Raw genomic sequence first — 21,855 nt, 5'->3', positions numbered from 1 at the left:
AGTTGAGGAGAAACGGCCACATCTGAGCCAAAGACGATATTCTTTTCTTTTCTGTTGAGAGTCTCGGTTCTAGTTAAGTTTTGCTGCAAAGTTTTGGTCAACAGTTTAACAGCAAAGCCTGCTTCCAATTTCCAACTTCATCCACGAGGCTTTTCATTCATCTGCCAACACACCAATTTGACTGGCCTCCCAAGAATGTTGTTCCAGAAGACAAGACCGCCAGCCAATCAACAAACCAGGGAACCCCCCTTTTTGAGCAAAGGATGCCGACAAAGGGAATCTACATGCAAGGAACACAAATGCAAGATATAAATTTAATAACCCCGCCTAAGGAACAATGGAAGGGTTAAATTGATGATTAATGGTTTGTTCAGGTCAGGCTTTACAAAGTGCACATAGCAACGTAGGATTTCATCATTTCACTCTTAAAACTCATTCCTTCCTCACTTTCTTTCTGCAACTCGTGTGAATGTGTGTGTATTTGTGTTAGAGAGTAGTTTTATGTGTTAGAATACTCAATAAAGCCTTGTTTATATATTCGTTTATAAGAGAAGTGTCATATGTTATGTGCTTACAAATTTTATGTCTTAAACTGCTGATCTAGTTACCTTGCTAATAAATAGTGTTTTCACTATAGTTTGGATATTAATGCAGAGCTGCAGAGCTGATAGTTACTACCCGTTCAAGTGAACGCTGGACGATAAAATAAGTGATTCTTCCAAAATTCCCTATGAATTAATTAATTAATTCCCTTTGTGATAAATTGACCTGTTGCCCTTACGTATGTTATTAGAGATTTCAAGATTCCCCCATTCAAAGAGATAGGACTTGGTCTTGGATGCCTGAAATAGCTGCCCGGAGGTATTGCAAATATGGCCGCTGAGTGAACAGACTTTCCTTGAAAGGGACTTTGGTAATGCCAATATGTCAGCATCCAACATTTTGTCTCCACCAATGATGCATTATTTAGCCTTACTAATGTATTTTAAAGAGAGCACAAAATCAATAGAAAGCAGAATTTTTATTTATCTACTTTGATGGGTGACAGTTGGTAGTGATATCCTCCTATATTCTTAATCCATCCTGCCCACCCTTCCATTCATCCATTCATCTATATGATGGGAAGTCATATAATATACAGTCGATATCCTATAGCTTTGAGGTGTGGTTAATTAATTATTTATAGTACAAATAAAACATTTCTCAGTTTATATAAAGTTAAAATGTGAGACAGAACTTTAATATAATAATAAAAAAAAATTTCAAGCTCATATATTTAAGTTCAGTAATTTCACTTTAATGACAATTAATAGGTAATTTTCATTGCCATCAAAGTGAAATAACTGAACATAAACAAACAAGCTTGATAAAGATTATCATTCTAGAAGGAAACAAAAAAAAAATATTCAGATAGCACTTGAGTCTTCATATATATATATATATATATATATATATATACATATATATATATATATATATATATATATATATATATATATATACATATATATATATATATATATATATATATATATATATATATAATTATACATATATATATAATTATACATGGATGACCTAAGTAGGATAATAAAGCCAGATTGGACCTGTTCAGTCAATAGAAATGGGGTAGATTTTTTCCGTTTTGTCTAGTCTATATAGGACAGGCCAGAACTTTAATTTATGCTGCCTTTGTGTATTATAAAGTATAGAAATGGGCCTACATGATCCCATTTTCCCCTCCTCAAGAACAAAGGTGAAATTCTGGCTATTCTGTGTTCATGCTGTTCATTAGATCTTTTAAGAAGCATAGTGCTTTAATATGCATTTATGACACAGCTCACACATCTTTCACTCAGTCTCCCAAAGACCTTGACACTATATGAAACACATCCATCACTTCACATTTTTCATATGGATTTACATCAGCAAATGGCCTGTTGAAGGTCAGCTGTAATCACATTGCTGTGGTGTGTGAGATGCACACAGTCATTTCGGGGCCCACCCTCGGCATCATCTCAGATCCATACATCAGGTTTAAGACTTGTTTGCAGGTTTGAGTCCTCTGCTTTCATTCAGCAGGAAAGGCATCTATTTAGCAGCAGTTCATCTGTGAGATGAATCTGAGTGAAAGGTCAAATCTCGCTTCATCAGAAACCTGTTTGGCCCTCACAGCTGGAGATGGGAAGGGACAGGTGGCTGTATGTGGGAAACAAAATAGCCTGTTGGAAACTAATGAGAGGGAGAGGTGGGAAAACTGAGGTGAATGACAGAGGGGTAGAAAGGTTCAGTCCCCCAGCATTCAGTCATGTACCCCAAGCTCTGCTGAATACCAATGTGTCCATGCATGAGATTGAGACTAATATAAGGAATGTGAGCAGTGATCCATGTCCTTTATTTCCCTTTCTCTTTCTTTCTCCTTCTGCATTCTTATGAAGTTAAAATTAGTTTCCTGGGAATATTTTTTTCTGTCTATATATATATATATATATATATATATATATATATATATATATATATATATATATATATATATATATATATATATATATATATATATATGTACACACAACTTCCCACATTCTGCCAAAAACTTCATTCTGTCCTTGATGTTTTTCTGAGACCGCAATGGCTTTTTTAGTAGTCGATTTGCTTAAATTTAGCTAATTTCTTGGCAAATAATTTGTGGATACAACAGTTTGTTCTGGTTCTTGAATCTGATTTGCTGAGAGCCTTTTCCAGCCACACGATATTCCAATGGTATCGCCGCGGGAACCGTTTCACTGTTTCACTCCGCTTGCAGCATTTCTCTCTGCTGTTATGTAGATAGTAGTGTCCCAGAATTGGGAACTTTTTCCCGCGTCCCGCAAGACGTAATCAGTGTCCCAGATTTCAATAATGTCTGTTTTATTTATTTCTTCCCTGAAATTACAATACCAAAAATATAGCTGCAAGCAGCGATGCGGGGCCAAGCCCCTGAAGCAGCTGCAACAGCTGTGCAGAGCAGGAAGAGCAAAACAAATTTTTGAGAAAAAACAGCAGAAATTTAACATGCATGAAAAAACAGCTGGTTCAGAGATACAGGTGAAAATGAACTCAAAATGAAGAAGTTCAGATGAGAATGAACACAGAATAAACAAAAACATACTTATTTCTAATCCAAGAGAAAGAGATTAGTACAGCGCTTGAATAATAAAGGAATCGAAATGACACAATATTCCACACAATTTTTCTAATGTCGTCCCACGCGGGACTTGAACCCACTATCTTGATTAGATGCCTGTCACTTATCTCATTGCGCCACTGGGAAGACATGCATGCACCAAGATGCCGATGTTCCATAATTCAAGTGAGAATCAACTCAAAATGAATAATTTTTATATGCGCCAAATGTCTTATTTATTGAGCTCCTTCTCAGATAGACACCATGTCTGTAACTGAAGCACCTTTGCACCACTTCTGGCCACAGTACCTATTGCGGTCTGGCCATGTGCCACACAGGATTAGAAACCCGCGACCTGAATGGTTTGGGGCACGTGGTTTAGCAGCTTGCGTCACTCAGTTGACGCTGACTTACCAAACTGCAGAGGAGAGGAAGTGTAAGAATTAGCACACAAAAGCATGTTAACCAGATTAGCATGCTAAGCTATCTTACTGCTAATGTAGCTTATGGTTAACCTGATAGCTGAAGAGTCGCAATGCATTCGTAAAGTGTAGCATTTAATATCATGATATTATATTGTAATTAATGGCAATGTCCTTCTTTTGTTCTATTATAGCCCCACCAAGTGGTGCAGTTCCACCGCTTTTTTTATGTGTTCTCAGAGTGAGCCCATACATGTGTCAAATTTGGTGAAAATATCTATTTTTTTTTTTAGAGTTATAGACATTTATATGTATGAGAGCATAAAAAATTACCCATGGACGACTTTGATTGGATTTTTTTGCCACTTACTATCAAAATTTTTACATTTGGATATTAGCATATAGCCAACGATCTATGTTTTCAAACTTCCTACGGTGGTTTCGTCTCGATAGGTCTAACGGTTTCGAAGATATTGGCAAATGCTTTTTAAGCGCTAAATCTCAATGCTACACAAACAGTAAGGCGAAACCTAGCATGTGTGGTATCTTTGGATTAGACAAGGATTCAGGAACCTAAGGAGATGGCTCACGTGAAATTAAGTCAACCACACCTAAAGTTATAAGCATTTGAAAAATAAATTTTACCACTAGGTGGCGCTGGTTCGAAATTTATCAGGCTCCTTCAGGGCATCGTATTGATGACCCATACCGAGTTTTTTAACGATACATAATTCTAAACGTCCAATGTCCAAAATGGCCGATATGGGAAAATTAGATATTAGTCGACTCAGCATGACGCCCTGAATCTAACGTGACCACTTTTAAGATTTTTGGACAAATCATTCAGAAGCAAAAATAGCCATTTTTCGTATCTCCGGACCAGTGGGTGGCGCTGTGACGAAACACAGCATGTCGCCTCAGGTCATGCTTGTGATGACATGTACCAAATTTGGTCCGAATACGATAAAGCGTTGCGGAGATACAGCCTTAAGTCTGTTTTCACAAGCGCTACAAAAATTTGTTTGCACAGTATATGAGAATGGTTTGACAAATCAACTTGAATTCCATAACTTTTTGTCGGCATGGTCTGAAGATGATCTGGTTAAATTTTCGTGAAAATCGGAGCAACCGTCTAGGAGGAGTTCGAAAAAGTAGGTTTTGCAGAGAATTCAAAATGGCGGAAAGATTTTCATGACAGTAAATGATGTCATAGGGTGTATTGGCTTGAACCAAGGAATCAGAGGAAATAAGACTTTTGTTTCTAGCCTTTATGGTTCAAAAGTTATTAACATAAACATGAGTAAAACTTTGGACAGTTGGTGGTGCTAGAGGGATTGAGTTAGAGACTCCAAATTTGCTTTGGTGACTGTTCAGACTGTCCTCTATCAGTGTGCTAAATTATATATGTTACCGGCAAAGTGTGTAATCCGGCATTCTATAGATTGCCTAGGTAATGTATAGAATTAGGTTATGTATTTTTGCCAAAAACCATCAGGCATTCTATACATTGCCTAGGCATTCTATACAATACCGGGATTTCACACTTTGCACTCACCTAAAGGATTATTAGGAACACCATACTAATACTGTGTTTGACCCCCTTTCGCCTTCAGAACTTAATTCTACGTGGCATTGATTCAACAAGGTGCTGAAAGCATTCTTTAGAAATGTTGGCCCATATTGATAGGATAGCATCTTGCAGTTGATGGAGATTTGTGGGATGCACATCCAGGGCACGAAGCTCCCGTTCCACCACATCCCAAAGATGCTCTATTGGGTTGAGATCTGGTGACTGTGGGGGCCATTTTAGTACAGTGAACTCATTGTCATGTTCAAGAAACCATTATCCTGCTGGAAGTAGCCATCAGAGGATGGGTACATGGTGGTCATAAAGGGATGGACATGGTCAGAAACAATCCTCAGGTAGGCCGTGGCATTTAAACGATGCCCAATTGGCACTAAGGGGCCTAAAGTGTGCCAAGAAAACATTCCCCACACCATTACACCACCACCACCAGCAGCCTGCACAGTGGTAACAAGGCATGATGGATCCATGTTCTCATTCTGTTTACGCCAAATTCTGACTCTACCATCTGAATGTCTCAACAGAAATCGAGACTCATCAGACCAGGCAACATTTTTCCAGTCTTCAACTGTCCAATTTTGGTGAGCTCGTGCAAATTGTAGCCTCTTTTTCCTATTTGTAGTGGAGATGAGTGGTGCCCGGTGGGGTCTTCTGCTGTTGTAGCCCATCTGCCTCAAGGTTGTGCGTGTTGTGGCTTCACAAATGCTTTGCTGCATACCTCGGTTGTAATGAGTGGTTATTTCAGTCAAGGTTGCTCTTCTATCAGCTTGAATCAGTTGGCCCATTCTCCTCTGACCTCTAGCATCAACAAGGCATTTTCGCCCACAGGACTGCCGCATACTGGATGTTTTTCCCTTTTCACACCATTCTTCGTAAACCCTAGAAATGGTTGTGCGTGAAAATCCCAGTAACTGAGTAGATTGTGAAATACTCAGACCGGCCCGTCTGGCAGCAACAACCATGCCACGCTCAAAATTGCTTAAATCACCTTTCTTTCCCATTCTGACATTCAGTTTGGAGTTCAGGAGATTGTCTTGACCAGGACCACACCCCTAAATGCATTGAAGCAACTGCCATGTGATTGGTTGATTAGATAATTGCATTAATGAGAAATTGAACAGGTGTTCCTAATAATCCTTTAGGTGAGTGTACATATATACATTATATACAAGTTATGATCATAACTTTCCTGCAAGTGGTTGAATGGGCTGCCATAGACTTCTGTACAGAAGAAGAAGAATAGTAGGAATGCCAACAATTTCAAGAGGTGCCTACGCACTTTCAGTGCTTGGCCCCTAATAAGAAGTAAATAGTAAGTAAAAATAGTAAAAATTGTGATTGGCATTTAAAAAGCCGTCATGTTAGCTAGAGTGGGAAAATAACCAACCAATGCATTCGTAGAAAGGAATTTTTCTGCTGATGACGACTGTGGATGAAGCAAAGATACGATGTGGATTGTGGACCTCATTAAAAGTCATTAAAGTGATTTTTTAAAAATGTTTCCTGAGATGCACTTATAATGTTAATATGATTTTTACATAATTTCTATTTGTACAATTTAGAAATAAATGGCTATTTACTACCCTGATTTTAGTCCTCTGATTTGAACGCTCTGTTTGAAGTGGCGTGTCTGCTGTGAGACTTCAGTGAAAACGGCCACTGCTGTGATTCGCTGACATCTTTGCATATGAAATAAGCATTACATGTGGAACCCTCTCAAATACTTTTACTACGTTTTTACTAGTACAGCTGTTGAGATTAACGAATCATGAAGTGTCGATTATAGCATTATATTTAGATCTATTCCCATCACTTGAAAGGTTGCAGGGATGAGCATTGAGCAGATGACAGACAGTCTGTTGATCGTGTGAATGCAGTGATCTCATCATTGCAATGCGATTTCTGCAGTCTAACAAATGCTTTCACCATAAATAACAATGGAAACACGATTTAAAAACAATAAGAGCTTCATTGTGCAGTGTAACAGCGTCATTGATTACATAGCAGGAGTTTTGGCAAGTATCCAGATAAACTCACGCTGTGTGATTGACAGCTTTAGCGATTGTAAAGGGAGCGTTCTTTGACCGCTTTCTGTATATATTTTAATCACAATTTGAATAACAGATTATTTTCGCTACCAGGAGAAACAATGTGAAGTTGATCGTTTAGTCACTGGCTTGATTTATTGATGCATAAAAAGTAATGAATGATTTTGAGACAAAGATAGTTAGTGATTTTGTTAGTGACAAAGTTAGTGATTGTGATTTAGAATTCAGTGAAAGTTACATTGTTGCGCCATTATGGCAGCAAAGCCTGTGTGTATGAGTAATTCAGTAGCAAAGACTTTTATATTGAAAGGGACTGAAACAAGGTCGTAAACAAGAACATTTTTTATGCTTTAAACAACACCTTATAAGACACAACTTACCAATGCATTGAAATGTGCTTTCATTGGAAATCTCCTTAAGTCAAGTCAAGTCAAGTATATTTGTATAGCGCTTTTCACAATACAGATTGTATCAAAGCATCTTCACAGTATTAAATTAAAATAATACAACAAGGTTTGTTTCTAGTGGAATTTATTGATTGATAAAATAAAATTAAACAATCAACTTAACTGTTAAAAGGACAAAGACAACGATAGTGCTTTCCTCAGAGGACATTCAGACAAATTTTTGTGATTATGAATATAAGATTGACCTGACGAATCACAGCCCTGCTGTTATAGAGCGATATTTAGATTTTCAAGTGTGAATAGATGATGACATTCTCGAGATCTTTTTTTTCTTTTGTTGGATTAACTATTTCTTTAATTCAAATGGTGGATGAAGTTTTCAAATAAAGCTGAAGCAAAATTTCAAGCATGAAAATGATAGACCAGTAATGACAGCATTTTAATTATGAGTTCAGACAGATCATTCTATGATTAATGTGCAGCATACTCCCATTGATACTGTCCTGCCCGTCGCTTTGCTTCATCTTGTATAAGAAACCAATTCTGCAAATGTAATGTCTGGATCTTCATATGTACATTTGAATCCAGAAGTGATCAAATAGATTAATGTTGTCAAGTCAATGAAGTCATAAGTACGCAATGGAAAAACAAATCACTAAAATAGGCATAGCAAATCACGTAGGTTGCGAGTCTCTTTCCTTTAGTGTCAGCGTGTTAGCAGATGGTAAACGATTCAAAAATTATGCCATATGATTTATCATCGCCAAGGTACATTATCATCACAAAGTCCTACATGCCACATCTATAAGACGAACATAATGCATGAACATGCATACATGTTTATCTCTTCAGTTCTATTTTTTCTTGTTTGATCAGATTCATTGAGTGTTTTTATTTTTATTTTATCTCGACCTAACGTTACAACTCCAGGAGCTATTTTGTCTTCTGCCTACCCGTCTGCCTATTTTATTCCCCTCTTTCTCAGAGTCTGGTGTCCTTCCAGTGCCCTTTTTCTGCTCTCTTTATCTCCTCAGAACATCTGCCTTGGTGGCAGGTTGCAGGTGGCGGTGGAGTGGATGTCCCCTGGCTCCCTTACACTCTCTTAAGCTTCTGTCTTGTACTGATCCATGGACACCCTAAACTGCTGACCCTCACTTTATGTCCTCACTCTGACTCTCCCTTTGGCTGGCTGCAGTGCCATTCTGCTTTATGTTTACTATGAAGATAGTAAGGAACTTTATGGAGTGGATTTACTTCTAAGTAGGGATGTCCTGAGCCGATCTCAAGAATCTGGGGCCAATTAAGCTATTTTTTAACTATTCAGTATCGGTACTGATACTTTACTTTACGTCAACTGTCACACAGATGTCATGCAGTAGGTGGCGGTATGGACCTTCAAGTGGGTTTTCTAACTGCTATTAAAGGTGCAGTATGTAATATTGACAGCTAGCAGTTGAAATGGGTACTGCATTCCAAATTCAAAAAATTGGAGAGTTGTTTGCCCCGCTCCCTCCTCCTCAGACTCCTCAGCTTGACGAGCCTTAAGTTGATCCGTTGATTTATCTGCACTTTAATATGCCTCTCTGGTCATAGAACGTTTTAGATGGATGCTGAGGCTTTTTGGGTCTGGTAGAATCTGCTATCTCTGACCCTGTTCATTGCTGGCTTCCATGGCTGCAATACTCTGTGTTTTCCGCAAACTGGCATGTCAAAATAAGTTGCCCCTTTTTTACATTTGAGCCACTGAGAAACTCTCTGCACATCCCGTTATACACTGGATTAGGTTTAATGATTCAGATCAGATCGGGGGCACAAAAAAATTAATTGGGACCTAAATATCAGCTCTGCATTTAGGCACTCTCAGCTTAAAATGTCCAATTCATGTTTGTCATACCAATACAAATACAGATACATAAATAAAAAACTATAGAATATAGTATTCATATCTGGGTGTTTCTTTATGGGCACTTTTGCTCCTGTAAAATCACAAGTTTATTTATTTATTTATTTATTTATTTTTTATTTTTTTTCTGAAAGTCATGAAAATTCCCACAATATTCCAATATTCCATCTCAAATGATGTGTTGTGCTTACTATTATTTTGTGATGGAAATTACACTTTTAACACTTTTAGTATAAAACAGACAGAAAGAAGACCCTCTTATGATAAAACTATTTAAAGTAAACTCTTTGAAGCTATTATGAAGGTTGCATTTATGATTTTGATGTGTTGTAGCCTGTAATATAATATTTTTATTTTCAATACATTGTATCTCTATGTTAAAGGTAGGGTAGGTAGGATTTTTATAAAAAACTTTTTTTCAAATTTGTTTAAACTGCCTTTATATACCAATACATAATTAAAATGTAAGTGCTCTGAAAAAGAGAGTATAAATATCGAGTGACTGTAGACCTTTTAATCTGCAATAAACACAGCTCATTAAAATTACAGCTCAACAAAAATTATGGCAGAGAAAGAGCATTCAAAATTCAAAGCACCTGCATATGCAGTCAGCGAAGGCAAACAAGCCAAAAACTACTTCCTCGGACCCTGGTTGCCCGCACTCTTGAACGACCTCCTCTGCTTCGCCCTCGACCCGGACCTGTCCTCGAACCGACGAAGCGGAGTGTACTCCTCATTAGAGTCAACAATGTTTTCATCATGGAAACTGGCAAAAAACCGTATATGTTATGAATCTTACACGAAATTCACCTTCATCACAGTGTAACTGATGGTAATGGACAAACGTGCATCAATGCAACCTGTTTTTAGCTTTGCCTTATAAATATAGCTCGTTACCTATAAATATAGCTCGTTACCGAATCAAACAAAGTATATTTTAAACTTTACCAGTATCGATATGCTAGCTTGATAGTGAGTACTAAAATAAATCTTATTTGTTTATATTTATAGTGATAAAGTTAGGTATTTTATTACATGTGATTCTGACATGATGTCACTGCATGCACTGCGCTCCCTCCTCTCCACTCGTCTCAGGTAAATAAATGCATCTTCCAGCTGAGCCGGAGCGTTTGGCGTCGCGTGTTTATGTGTTTTGGGGGCGTGGCTTTGGAAGGAGCTCAGAAGGGAGGGGGTGGAGTGAATGGAAATAATTAGCTGTGTTTACAACAGTCGTGAGAGGTCTACAGACACTCGATTTTTATACTCTCTTTTTCAGAGTACTTACATTTTAATTATGTATTGGTATATAAAGACAGTTTAAACAAATTTGGAATGTTTTTTTTTTTTTTGAAAAATCCTACCTACCCTGCCTTTAAAGATATGATTAAAAAAAAAACGAATTATTCCTGCGGTAGAAAATGTTGAAATGCAAATTATTATTATTTCATATGCAAAGATAGGCTATGAAAGAGGCCCTATGTGTTCATAATCCAGGCCTGAAGTAGGAATTACATGAGGGGTTGAAAAGGGGTCATGAAGGCACAGGGAGGCATTAAAAAGGGGTCGTTTTGTTAATATTAATGGTTGGGTTTACGATATTATATTTAATGATCCTTCAAATATCCCTTTAACAAATGTTCAAAAGCTTCCAGCTAAAAGCACAGATAAAACATTTGTAAGGCAATCTGTTCTTTAGACTTCCAAGAGAAGAGAATAATACAGATGTTCCTCTTGAATATATCCAGTTAGTTCAATAGACCCAACACCATAACAGATTATCTTTGATAAATTACAAAGCTCTTGTAGATTATCGACCCATTCAATTTGTACCCTTAAAAAAAAACGTTGAAAAGAACATGTATAACAAAAAATCTAAAACATTTGTTCCTGTTCTGTTTTCCTCAATCCCCTGTGTGACACAACCACAAAGATTTTAGATCAATACAACAAGATGCTGAGTATTGTGCTCTTTCTCTAGGTGCGGGGGGCTGGTCTCCGTTGGACAGTGATCATTACCAGTGGCTACAGATCGACCTGGGAAGCAGAAAACAGGTCACAGCCATCGCCACGCAGGGTCGATATAGCAGCTCTGATTGGACAACACGCTACCGGCTTCTCTACAGTGACACAGGCAGAAACTGGAAACCATACCATCAAGATGGCAACATCTGGGTGAGTATCATAATAATTCATATACTGTCATTTTTAGTGTTGGATACTATTGTTCAAAGGTTTGGGTCGGTAAGATTTGATTCTTTCCATTCTGATATGCTGATGTTGTCACGTATGGGTTGTATATAAACACACGACGACAAAGAAGAAGATGAATCACAAATCAAATCTTTATTAGATAATCCATAAGACAAACACAGAGGCAGGCAGGAACATAGCACAACACGTATACACTGACAAGATCGGACAAAGGACTGAAAGACTCAGGGAGTATATATACTAGAACTAATGAGATAAGTGATAACCAGGGCACAGGTGAATGACATTGCTAATTAGACAGACTGGGGAAAACTAGGTCACAGGGACTGAACCAAAAACACTCAAGACAGAGCATATATGTTACAGATGTGGTGCTCAGGAAATATTTCGTATTATCAATGTTGAAAACAGTTCTGTAACATTTTGTTATAAACCCATGATCATTTTTTAGCGCAATTTTCCACCGGACAAAATGCGATTGTTAACTCATGATTTCTGTTCTGTCTGTGCACACCAATCTTGCACTTCTATCTACTGCTCAACCAGACCACCTAGAGACTTCGGGTTTTCGGCATTATGTTAACCCTCTGAGGTCTGAGCTGTTTTCTGGGCCCTGGAGGTGTTCTGACATGCTCTGACATTTGTGGTTATTTCTGTTACTTGTGACATTTTCATGGCTAAAGTCTAATTACACTGTATTCAGCACAAACTCTGCTACAATAATATATCAGCAGCATGTATGTAAAAGTTTGTAGTTTTGAGATAATGACATTTATGCGTGGTTTGTGAAAATACAAAAATAAATTCTCACTGAAATAAGGTCATGAAACCCATACTGATTATTTCTTCACAAGACTTTTGAAAATTGTATCACGTAGCCTAGAATATTTGCTCCAAAACGATGTGAGAATCACCCTGACTGCTCATTCAGAGAAGACAATATATTGATTTAAAAATTTTACGACGTGTTTTGTGTTAGAAAGCAATATGCGAAGGGGCGGATCACCTCATTAATATGAAAGCTTTCCACACCTGAGAAAGACAAAGAACCTCCCTAATGGCCCTATTAGGAGCTTATCAGGGCCCATCATTCTGACCAACCTTGCACAAAGAATGAGGAGATTTAAAAAAGAATGGCTTTTAAAATTGTTTGGATTTATTTACAACACAACATAATCTAAAGATACACAACAAAAAAGCACTTATTGAAGAAAGAGACCTTTGTGCCATTCCTAAAAACATTGTACATACCTTTCATTTTCTAAGGTGTTTGAAACTTTACCATGTTCATGTACAGAGACATGTACTGTGAATGTTGAAGTCAGCAGGACTCAGTGGCATCTGGGCCCTGAAAAAAAAAAAGTGAACATACTGATATCAAGAGAAAGGCCTGCACGATTTTGGGAATACATTTTAGATTTTTCTTGTTAAAATTGCTTTTTAAAATTCACAGAATACACACACACACTCACACAAATGTTTCCAACAATATATAATGAACACCAGGTTTGTTGTGCCTTGTAGGTATAGGCTATGCGCAGTGCTGCATAAAATAATAACAATATAGCAGCCTATATATATTTTCAAAAAGATTTCAGTAACAACTAAGCTAGAGAAAAATATATTGATTATCATGTTACTTCAAATGTTTCCATTCGTTATGATGATATGAAATGAGATAATAGTAAAAACATGAAGCCGTTTGGAGCGTTTTGCTTTTCCAAAATATGATACATTCAAACGCGATCGCGATCAAAAATATGATACATTAAAACGCGATCGCGATCAAAAATATGATACATTAAAACGCGATTGCGATCAAATATAAAACATTATGGTTAGGCCTACCATATACATAGCCTATCTACGTTTGAGCAGATATCCACAAACACAGTAACAGTAAACACGGGTCTAAATATTATAATATTCACCATATATCTAGCAACAGTTCAACTGCAATGTGAAATTTATGCAACAATAGCAAACTAATATGTAAGAATTTCTTACCTTATCTTTCTTGTCTTCAAATATCGTTCTTCTTCTTCTGATGTAAATCCAATGTAAGCTCAGGCACGTCTTTCAAACTCGACGAAAAGTGAAGTGAAGTGTTTTGTTGTTGAGGTAATGAGGGCGATCGCGTTCCATGTGGAGATTTGCATGTGAATATCTTTTGCGCGAGTGGGCGTGGCCGAATTAAAAATAATTAGGAAGCGTTTGAGAAGCTGGAAATCTTGTTGGTTTTATACAAATTACTTAAACAGAGAATATTTGTTTTCGTTTTGAATCCGATCATTTAAAAGTACACACTTAAATGTTTATAAAGGTGTATGGCTCATAAATGTGTAACAAGTATTCGCTGAGTTTTGTTTCAGTTTATAGACGTGCTCAAGAAAAAAAAGTTCACCGCGACGGAGAGGCAGAACGCACACACTGTTTTTTTTCCTTATTTTACAAAAGCACAATGTTTTGATTTGATTGGAAGTGGACACATACAAAAGTAGAAATACCACAGATTCTTTTTTTATATTTATTTTTTCTGTATGACCATAAATGACGGAGAAATTTAAGTTTAAAGTGCTACAATGTGGAGAAAATCCAGCAAAACGCGCCGGCGCGTTTGTCGACCTCAGAGGGTTAAGGAAGGTCTAATCTCAGGAACGCACAAAAAAAATCCGGGAAAAGATTTACTATCTCTTAGTGTTGTGATCCCATGACGTGAGAAAATTGCGCTAAAACACTCACTGAGTTTTTATTACTTGTTTTCAGGATTATTTGATGAATAGAAAATTCAAAATAACACTGTTTATGAGAAATAAAAATCTTTTGTAACATTTGAAATAAATATATTTTGTAACTTACTGAAAATATAATTTTAATGATTATTTAAAGTTTTTCTCTTTCACTGGCTCTTCTTGATCTTAGTGTTCTAGTACTTTATACTGACACCTAGTAGTCAGTGGATGCATGGTGATTGTTTACTAACGGCTGTTCAGGACAAAGCTGTTTGTTTGTCTTTTGTTTTGTTCCTTTTGGTTTGTATCGCTTGTTTTGTTTACATGTACTTATATTTGTTTTTTACCTTGCACACTGGCTAAATGTTATATTGTACGTTGTGGTAACTTCCAAATTGCAAAATGCCTCTTCATTGTCTTGTGTTTTTGACATGGCAGCTCCTTTGAGTTGATGACCCACTTCATGTAGAATAAAACAACTTTTTCTTGAAGATTGATATGACTTCATCATAGATCTTTATTCACATTTTAATCAAATTGATGTTTAGTTGTTTACATATAAAGTTTTTTTTTTTTGTTTTTTTTTTTTTAGACAGTAGCATCTTTAATGTGTGGAATGTTATGAATTACAAAATTAAATCAAGATTCAAGATTGGTCCTTGACATATTCGTAAGACATTGTGGTTATGGTGGCAGGATGTTAGCATGCCTCTTCCACATACTGAGCTCACCAAGGACGACTGAAGATCAATGAGTCAAGAGGATGCTTTGATTTCTTCCTGGGTGCTTTAATCAACAGTAAGCAATCAAAGAAGCACTTAGATCCAGAAAAACATGGTTTCACAGACTGATTTCAGGCTGATGTACCACTGTGCTTAGTATCCACAGCAGAGGGGAGAGGAATTATTACTGGACCAACCAGCGATCCACACAGGGTGGTCTTAAAGTGGAATTGTTATTGCCTTTTATCCTGCACCAACTTATTTTTGCTCTTGGACTTTCTCAGCTCACTTCAGATGATTTCATCATTTGATCTATCCAAGTTTGACGTTGAGACTAGACTTTAGACTAGGTAAAAACAGTTCAAGTTTTCAAAAGGAGTCCTATACTCTTGGAAGAATAGGTTCTATATATTCTGCTTCTCTCGATTAATTAAAAATTACCGGCACAGTATTTGCCCTGCTGATTATTTGTCCAGAAAACATTTTTTTTTATTTCCATTCTCTTGCATCCTGCTTTGGGTTGCCAGATCTCAAGGTAATAAATCCCCCAAATGGGGCTTTTCTCTTAAAAAGATAATTCTGCCCATTGAGTGGTATGGTCCCATATATGAGATTTTATTTCTGTGCCCCTGAGATTATGGTCCCACATATGGGATTTAGAATGTACAGTGACGTCACATAACTGCCAGATTCAAACTGTGCTAGAGATGGACGCGTTAAGCGCTTGTCATATCACAACTACTGTATGCAGTGTTTTCAACCACATAATGGTTAACCTTTATTTTAGGTTTCAGACATTTAAATAGACATAAGTACTCGTAAAACAATACATTTGGAGTTTGTAAAATACACACTGATGTCTATGGAAGCAGCAATAACAATCTATTCAAATATAATTTGCCGACATGTTTTATTCATATCAGACACACATAGTGGAAGTAACTATAAAGTTGACTCTATTCTTCTGCCAGTTTACCGGCCACTTCCTTGCATGTATTTTGGGAGAAATATTTTGTATTTTGCCCTCATTGGAGAAGCTGCGTTGTATCGTCACCCGGCATTTTGATGATGGACAGATGGATCAACCAATCAGATAGCCGCTTCGTCCTGCTAAAGTGAAAGTACAGAGAGAAAAGGGAGGGGGAAAAAAACAACTCCAAACAAATAACAACATAGGACGTAACACTGATGAATTCACGTGCTGTAAATCCAACTGACAGGACTCTCTGAACTGCGGCGCAAACAAACATGGCGGCGCCCATCTGACGTTATAGATCAAGATCATTTATAAAGTTTTTTTAAACGAAAAAACATACTCACTTGCACGTATTTGAAAATCGGAATATCAGATAGTTGATGACATGGTAAGCAAGTTTGTGAATTTTTGGGGGAAAAAAGAAAAAGGAAATAAAAGTTATACATCTGTCATACAGTGTTATTGTGTCTACGGTGTGTCACGTGACACACGGGAAACAAGAAGGGGAAACGTTCTAAAATAACGGACGCCTTGAAAAAACTCACTCTGGTCAGTTAGAATTTTTAAACTTACTCGTGAAAGGGTTAATATTATCAATCTGGCAACCATGCACCCACTCTCTCGGCACTGCAAAAAAAAAAAAAGTGCTGATGATCCGACAACACAGACAAACGTGAATGTTAAAGTTCATGGATTGTGAGATTCTAATGAAAGCCAGTCTGCTAATAAATCTGCGAGCAAACCTTACAGTTATCTGTGATGAACTGTAATAAATCCAAACATGATTCTTGCCCATGACAGTGTATTTTCTAAGGCTACAACAACTAATCAATAATAATCAATAATGAAAAAATCGACAACAAATTTGATTAATCGCATATATGCACTGTGCACCGAAAACATCCTGGAATTACGTCCCTTTACTGCAGTGCATAATGCATTTCTATGGACATAACACATCTGAAAAATACCGGAGGGTATGGCAAGCCGTTTAACTTTTATTAATTTCCAGGATATGAATTCTTGTTATCAACAATTAAATTTTCACTAGTTAAAACGATAGTTATTGATATCAGAAATTAGATTTCTACTAGTAACAATGGCAATTTTTGATATCAGAAATTACATTTCCACTAGTAACAATGCTAATTCTTGATATCAGCATTTACATTTTCACTAGTTAAAATGATACTTCTTGATATCTGTAATTAATTGTATTTTCACTAGTGAAATGTCACCATAGGCTGCCATTCAAAATCAATTGTTGATATCAAAAATTGATTTCTTACTAGTTAAAATTCCAGTTTCACATATCAGAAATACAATTCTTACTAGTAAAAACCTTTATTTTTGATATCAAGAATTCAGTTGTCACAAGTTGAAATGTCTATTCTTGATATCTACAATTTAATTGCTACTAGTAACAATGCTCATTTTTTATATCAAGAATTCCATTTTCACTAGTAACTGGAGTTATGACTAGTCAAAATGGCGTTGTAGATATCTTAAACTGGAGTTAGGGATTGTCATAATTTAATTGTAGATATCTATTATCAAGTTATAGATATCTTGAAATTAATTTTGATTAGAGATATCTGAAATTTGAGATATCTGTAACTTTCATTCTGCCTAGTCAAAATGTAATTACAGATATCTTGAATTAGAGTTTTGACTAGGCCAAATGACGTTGCAGATATCTGTATGCAAATTAGGCCCGCATCACACTTTAGGCGGGAGCAGAGTGTGTTGTTCAAATCATCAAATCACATAGCACCTGTTAATTGTTAACTTGTAATTAGCACTGATTAGCACCATGTCGGAGCAACCAGAGTTTTAATCGTCTTTTTAATGCTGTTAGATACTGTTTCAAACTGATAAAATAAAATAAAAAATAAGAACTAATCTGAACTAAGAACTTTTTTCTCATCTAAGGAAGTTAATGTTATTGTACTTCCATGGCAAGAATAACATGCTTGTCAGCATCTTTATTAAAGTGAATTAGTGTGAATCTCATTCAAGCATAAATCTTAGGGCAAAAAATAACCTTTTAAGCATGATCATAAACATAATATTGCAAATTTTTATATATATATATATATATATATATATATATATATATATATATATATATATATATATATAAAAAACATTTTCTGGTGTTTTTTTTTTTTTTTTTTCAATTACAGCCTGCTTCTTTCTTCTTCCATTCATAGAAATAAGGAAATGAACCCACTTCTTTGATTATGGCGGGGAGGGGAAATGGGTATCTAGAGCAACGTCATGCACAATAATTTGCACTAGTCATAATGACGTTTGAGATATCTTTATCTTTAATTCTGCCTAGTCAAAACTGAATTACAGATATCTGCAATTGTCATTTAAGATGTGTGACGAGTTGAATGTCATTTTCAATGACGTCATTGCAGATATCTGTAATTCAGTTTTGCCTAGTCAAAACTGAATTACAGATATCTCTATCTGTCGTTTCGACTAGTCACAAATACGTCACAGATATCTTGAATGACAATTCCACCTATCCAAAATGTAATTACGACTAGTCAGAAAGACATTGTTGATATCTACAATGTTAATTCCGGATAGTCAAAATTAGCTTTTAAATGTTAAAATGGCTTGCCATAAAAACGGTTTGCATATTGCCATTCCCAGGATATAAATTGTTAATATCAAGAATTATAGTTTTTACTAGTTGAAATTCAATTGTTAAAGGACAATTCCGGTATTTAACACTTTGAGTCTATTTTATAGTTTGTTTTGGATGAACAAGAGTGGTGGACAAAGAAATTTTGTCAATGGTTCCTGTCGCGACTTTTTGACTATTTTAGAATTGCCCATGACCGCATTTGAATTTACAACACCACTAACCACTCGGTGAGTAGCACAGTTTTAAAAAACGAACGTTAAGGGTTGTTTTAAGGACATGTTTGTGCATGGCCATTGACTCCCATTCAAATGCGGTCATGGGCAATTCTAAAATAGTCAAAAAGTCGCGACAGGAACCATTGACAAAATTTCTTTGTCCACCACTCTTGTTCATCCAAAACAAACTATAAAATAGACTCAAAGTGTTAAATACCGGAATTGTCCTTTAATATCAAGTATTATAGTTTTTACTAGTGAAAATTTCAATTGTTGATATCAAGAATGAACATTTTTACTAGTTGAAATGTAATTCCTGATATCAAAAATTGCCATTGTTACTAGTAGAAACATTATTCCTGATATCAAGAATTATAATTTTAACTAGTGAAAATTGAATTGTTGATATCAAGGATTCATATCCTGGAAATGAATAAAAGTTAAAACGGCTTGCCATAGGAGGGCACAGAGTGAGCTGCTGCGGGACAAGTGCATGACCCCAGTTTTCCCTCACATAACTTACATTTGAATGCTTAATCCTGATCTGTAAATGTTACAATGTCACAAAAGTATTTCCATTTTTCAAAAAGGCTATCAGTCGATCATCAAAAATAAAAATTTGTCAGTCATCACTTCAGCTGAGGTTTTTAATCTCAATCTGTTCTTCACCCAAAGCAATGGCTTCAGAAGACTGTATAAATCACAGAAGTACAATGGACTTCTTTTAAAATGCTTGTCTATTTTTTTAAACTGACAGTAAAAGTGAATGAAAAAAGAACAGCTCAGACTTAATGTTCCACAGAAGACAGAACATATTACAGGAATTGAATGACATGATGACAGATATTATTTTTATTTTAACCCTAAAAGTTTAGCCTTGGGTAATTTAATCAACTTTAATAAGTTGAATATGATGCCAGAGTGACATTTAAAACTCATCTGAAAAGTCGTGCGAATCAAGAGTAACGTTTTGGTGGTGCAACGTTTCCTCATGAGAGCATGATGGATCCACTTACTATATTCACCTTTGATTTGCCGCTTTACACCACCTTTAGTGATGAGTTTTCTTACGGCTTTTTTTGTCTTTGCTTTCAACAAGAAGCCTTTACAAAGGGAATGTAGCGCATCAAAATGTTCATCAATATAGCTGATGGAAATGCTAGTTATCTCTGTGTCGACATAATTTCCATTTAACTTTAGTGCATACATTGTTGATACTTAAAGGGACACGAAAAGCTTGTTTGGAAACTCTTTTTCCTCAACACTAATATGCTGTAATTTATGTAGGGCTGTCAAAATTAACTTTACGTTAAATTTGCGCTTTTTCTTCTTCAGTTTAACGCATCCGTTTTTTTCTGTCATCCTTTGGCTGTGCTTCAGTATATGATCAGCCAGTATATATAATTCTTTTATATATAGCGTGATAAGACGCAAAAAAAAACCTACTTAAATCTGCACTGGCGCGCTGTCTTTAAAGTTTTGTTATCGACAAACAAATGAATGTTTGTAAAAAAAGTTTGCGAATTTCCTGTCTCCAGTCTGTTTCCATTCAACTGGCCTTTTATCGATACCATTGGTGTGCGTAATGACGTTATCCCTAAAAAATTGCATTGTCGCATACGTTTTGTTGTATTAAAACATTCTGCCCTTGAGCCGTTTCCATACATAATTTCGCATATATCGCAAATTATATCGTATCTTTTGCATCTCAAATATTTGTAAATGTAGAGAGCAATGAGACTATTGAAATTCATTAATTTACGGCTTACTATTTTTACTGTAATATTATTGTATTATGAAATATTAGGAAATATCAGAAGACGATGGCAAATTGGAGCAGCTTGTCTGATAGGATTGCATGTAACTGCCTTTGTGACAAAGCCATGGAAATGTGAAAATTTCAAAGAATTTAGGGTCCATAAAAAGAGTTTGATACAGTGAAATGTTCAGTCTTGGCATATTGCAACAATCTTAAACGTCAAACATCAATTCGCAGCTGATGCTTGCTTTATTCTCACATAACAGTTCTAAAATTTGTTCAGTTTTTTGGATACAACCCACTTTTTCCTCACTTGTTTAAGATAAAATGATATAACTTATTATTTATAAAAATTATATAATTATAAGTGTCATAAACCATGCAATTTAAACAGACTCACGATTTTGACAATTTAATTTTATTTAAATAAGTAACATATTATTTACAGTTTAATTACAGAACAATGTGTGATTAATTAGTTAATTTTTATTTAATCAATTGACAAACTGAATTTAAGTAATGGTGAACATAATATGTGCTCTCTATTTTATATGTATATATATATATATACTGCCGTGCAAAGGCAAAAGACCGTAACTTCGTTTTTGGTCGAAAATGAGTTATTTATATTTTTGGCACATTCAAGACCTTCTTTATCATGTGGATAAGTATCTTGAATCAATTCCGTTTATTTTTCGAGAAAATAATGATTTGTCTTAACAGTAACTTCCAAAAGCCCATGAGAAACCAAGGCAGAACACCGTAACATCAGTTACCGCTCTTTGGCTTTGTTTTGGAACGCTCAAATTACGAGTTACGGTGCTCTGCCTTTGTTTAGCCGCGCGTCAATATGAAGTTACGGTGCCGGTGTTCAATCAAATAATGCTACCTACCAGATTGTAAGGTTATCTGCCTTTGTTTTAATGTCCATTAAAATTAAAATTACGGTGTATCCTGTCACTGTGTACTTTGTACAGCTGCCATCAGTCGCTCTAACTTCTGATGTCCTCAGAGCGGTCAGAACATTTAGTATGGTCTGCTCCATCGACA

The 21,855-nt window shown here is 36.0% G+C and overlaps 1 protein-coding gene across 1 annotated transcript in view; it reads left to right on the top strand.

Moving 5' to 3' along the window:
- Positions 1 to 21,855, top strand: part of cntnap2a (contactin associated protein 2a) — a 470,798-nt gene that overhangs the window by 184,326 nt on the left and 264,617 nt on the right. The window contains exon 3 of the mRNA XM_081353019.1: positions 11,507 to 11,700. Within this exon, the coding sequence (XP_081209145.1) occupies positions 11,507 to 11,700 (194 nt within the window). The remainder of the gene's footprint in view (positions 1 to 11,506; positions 11,701 to 21,855) is intronic.

Source organism: Scardinius erythrophthalmus (assembly GCF_964197995.2).
Source record: "Scardinius erythrophthalmus genome assembly, chromosome: 22".
Taxonomy (NCBI): Eukaryota; Metazoa; Chordata; class Actinopteri; order Cypriniformes; family Leuciscidae; genus Scardinius; species Scardinius erythrophthalmus.
The sequence above is the reverse complement of the archived record's forward strand: the minus strand, read 5'-3'. Positions and strand labels throughout refer to the sequence as shown.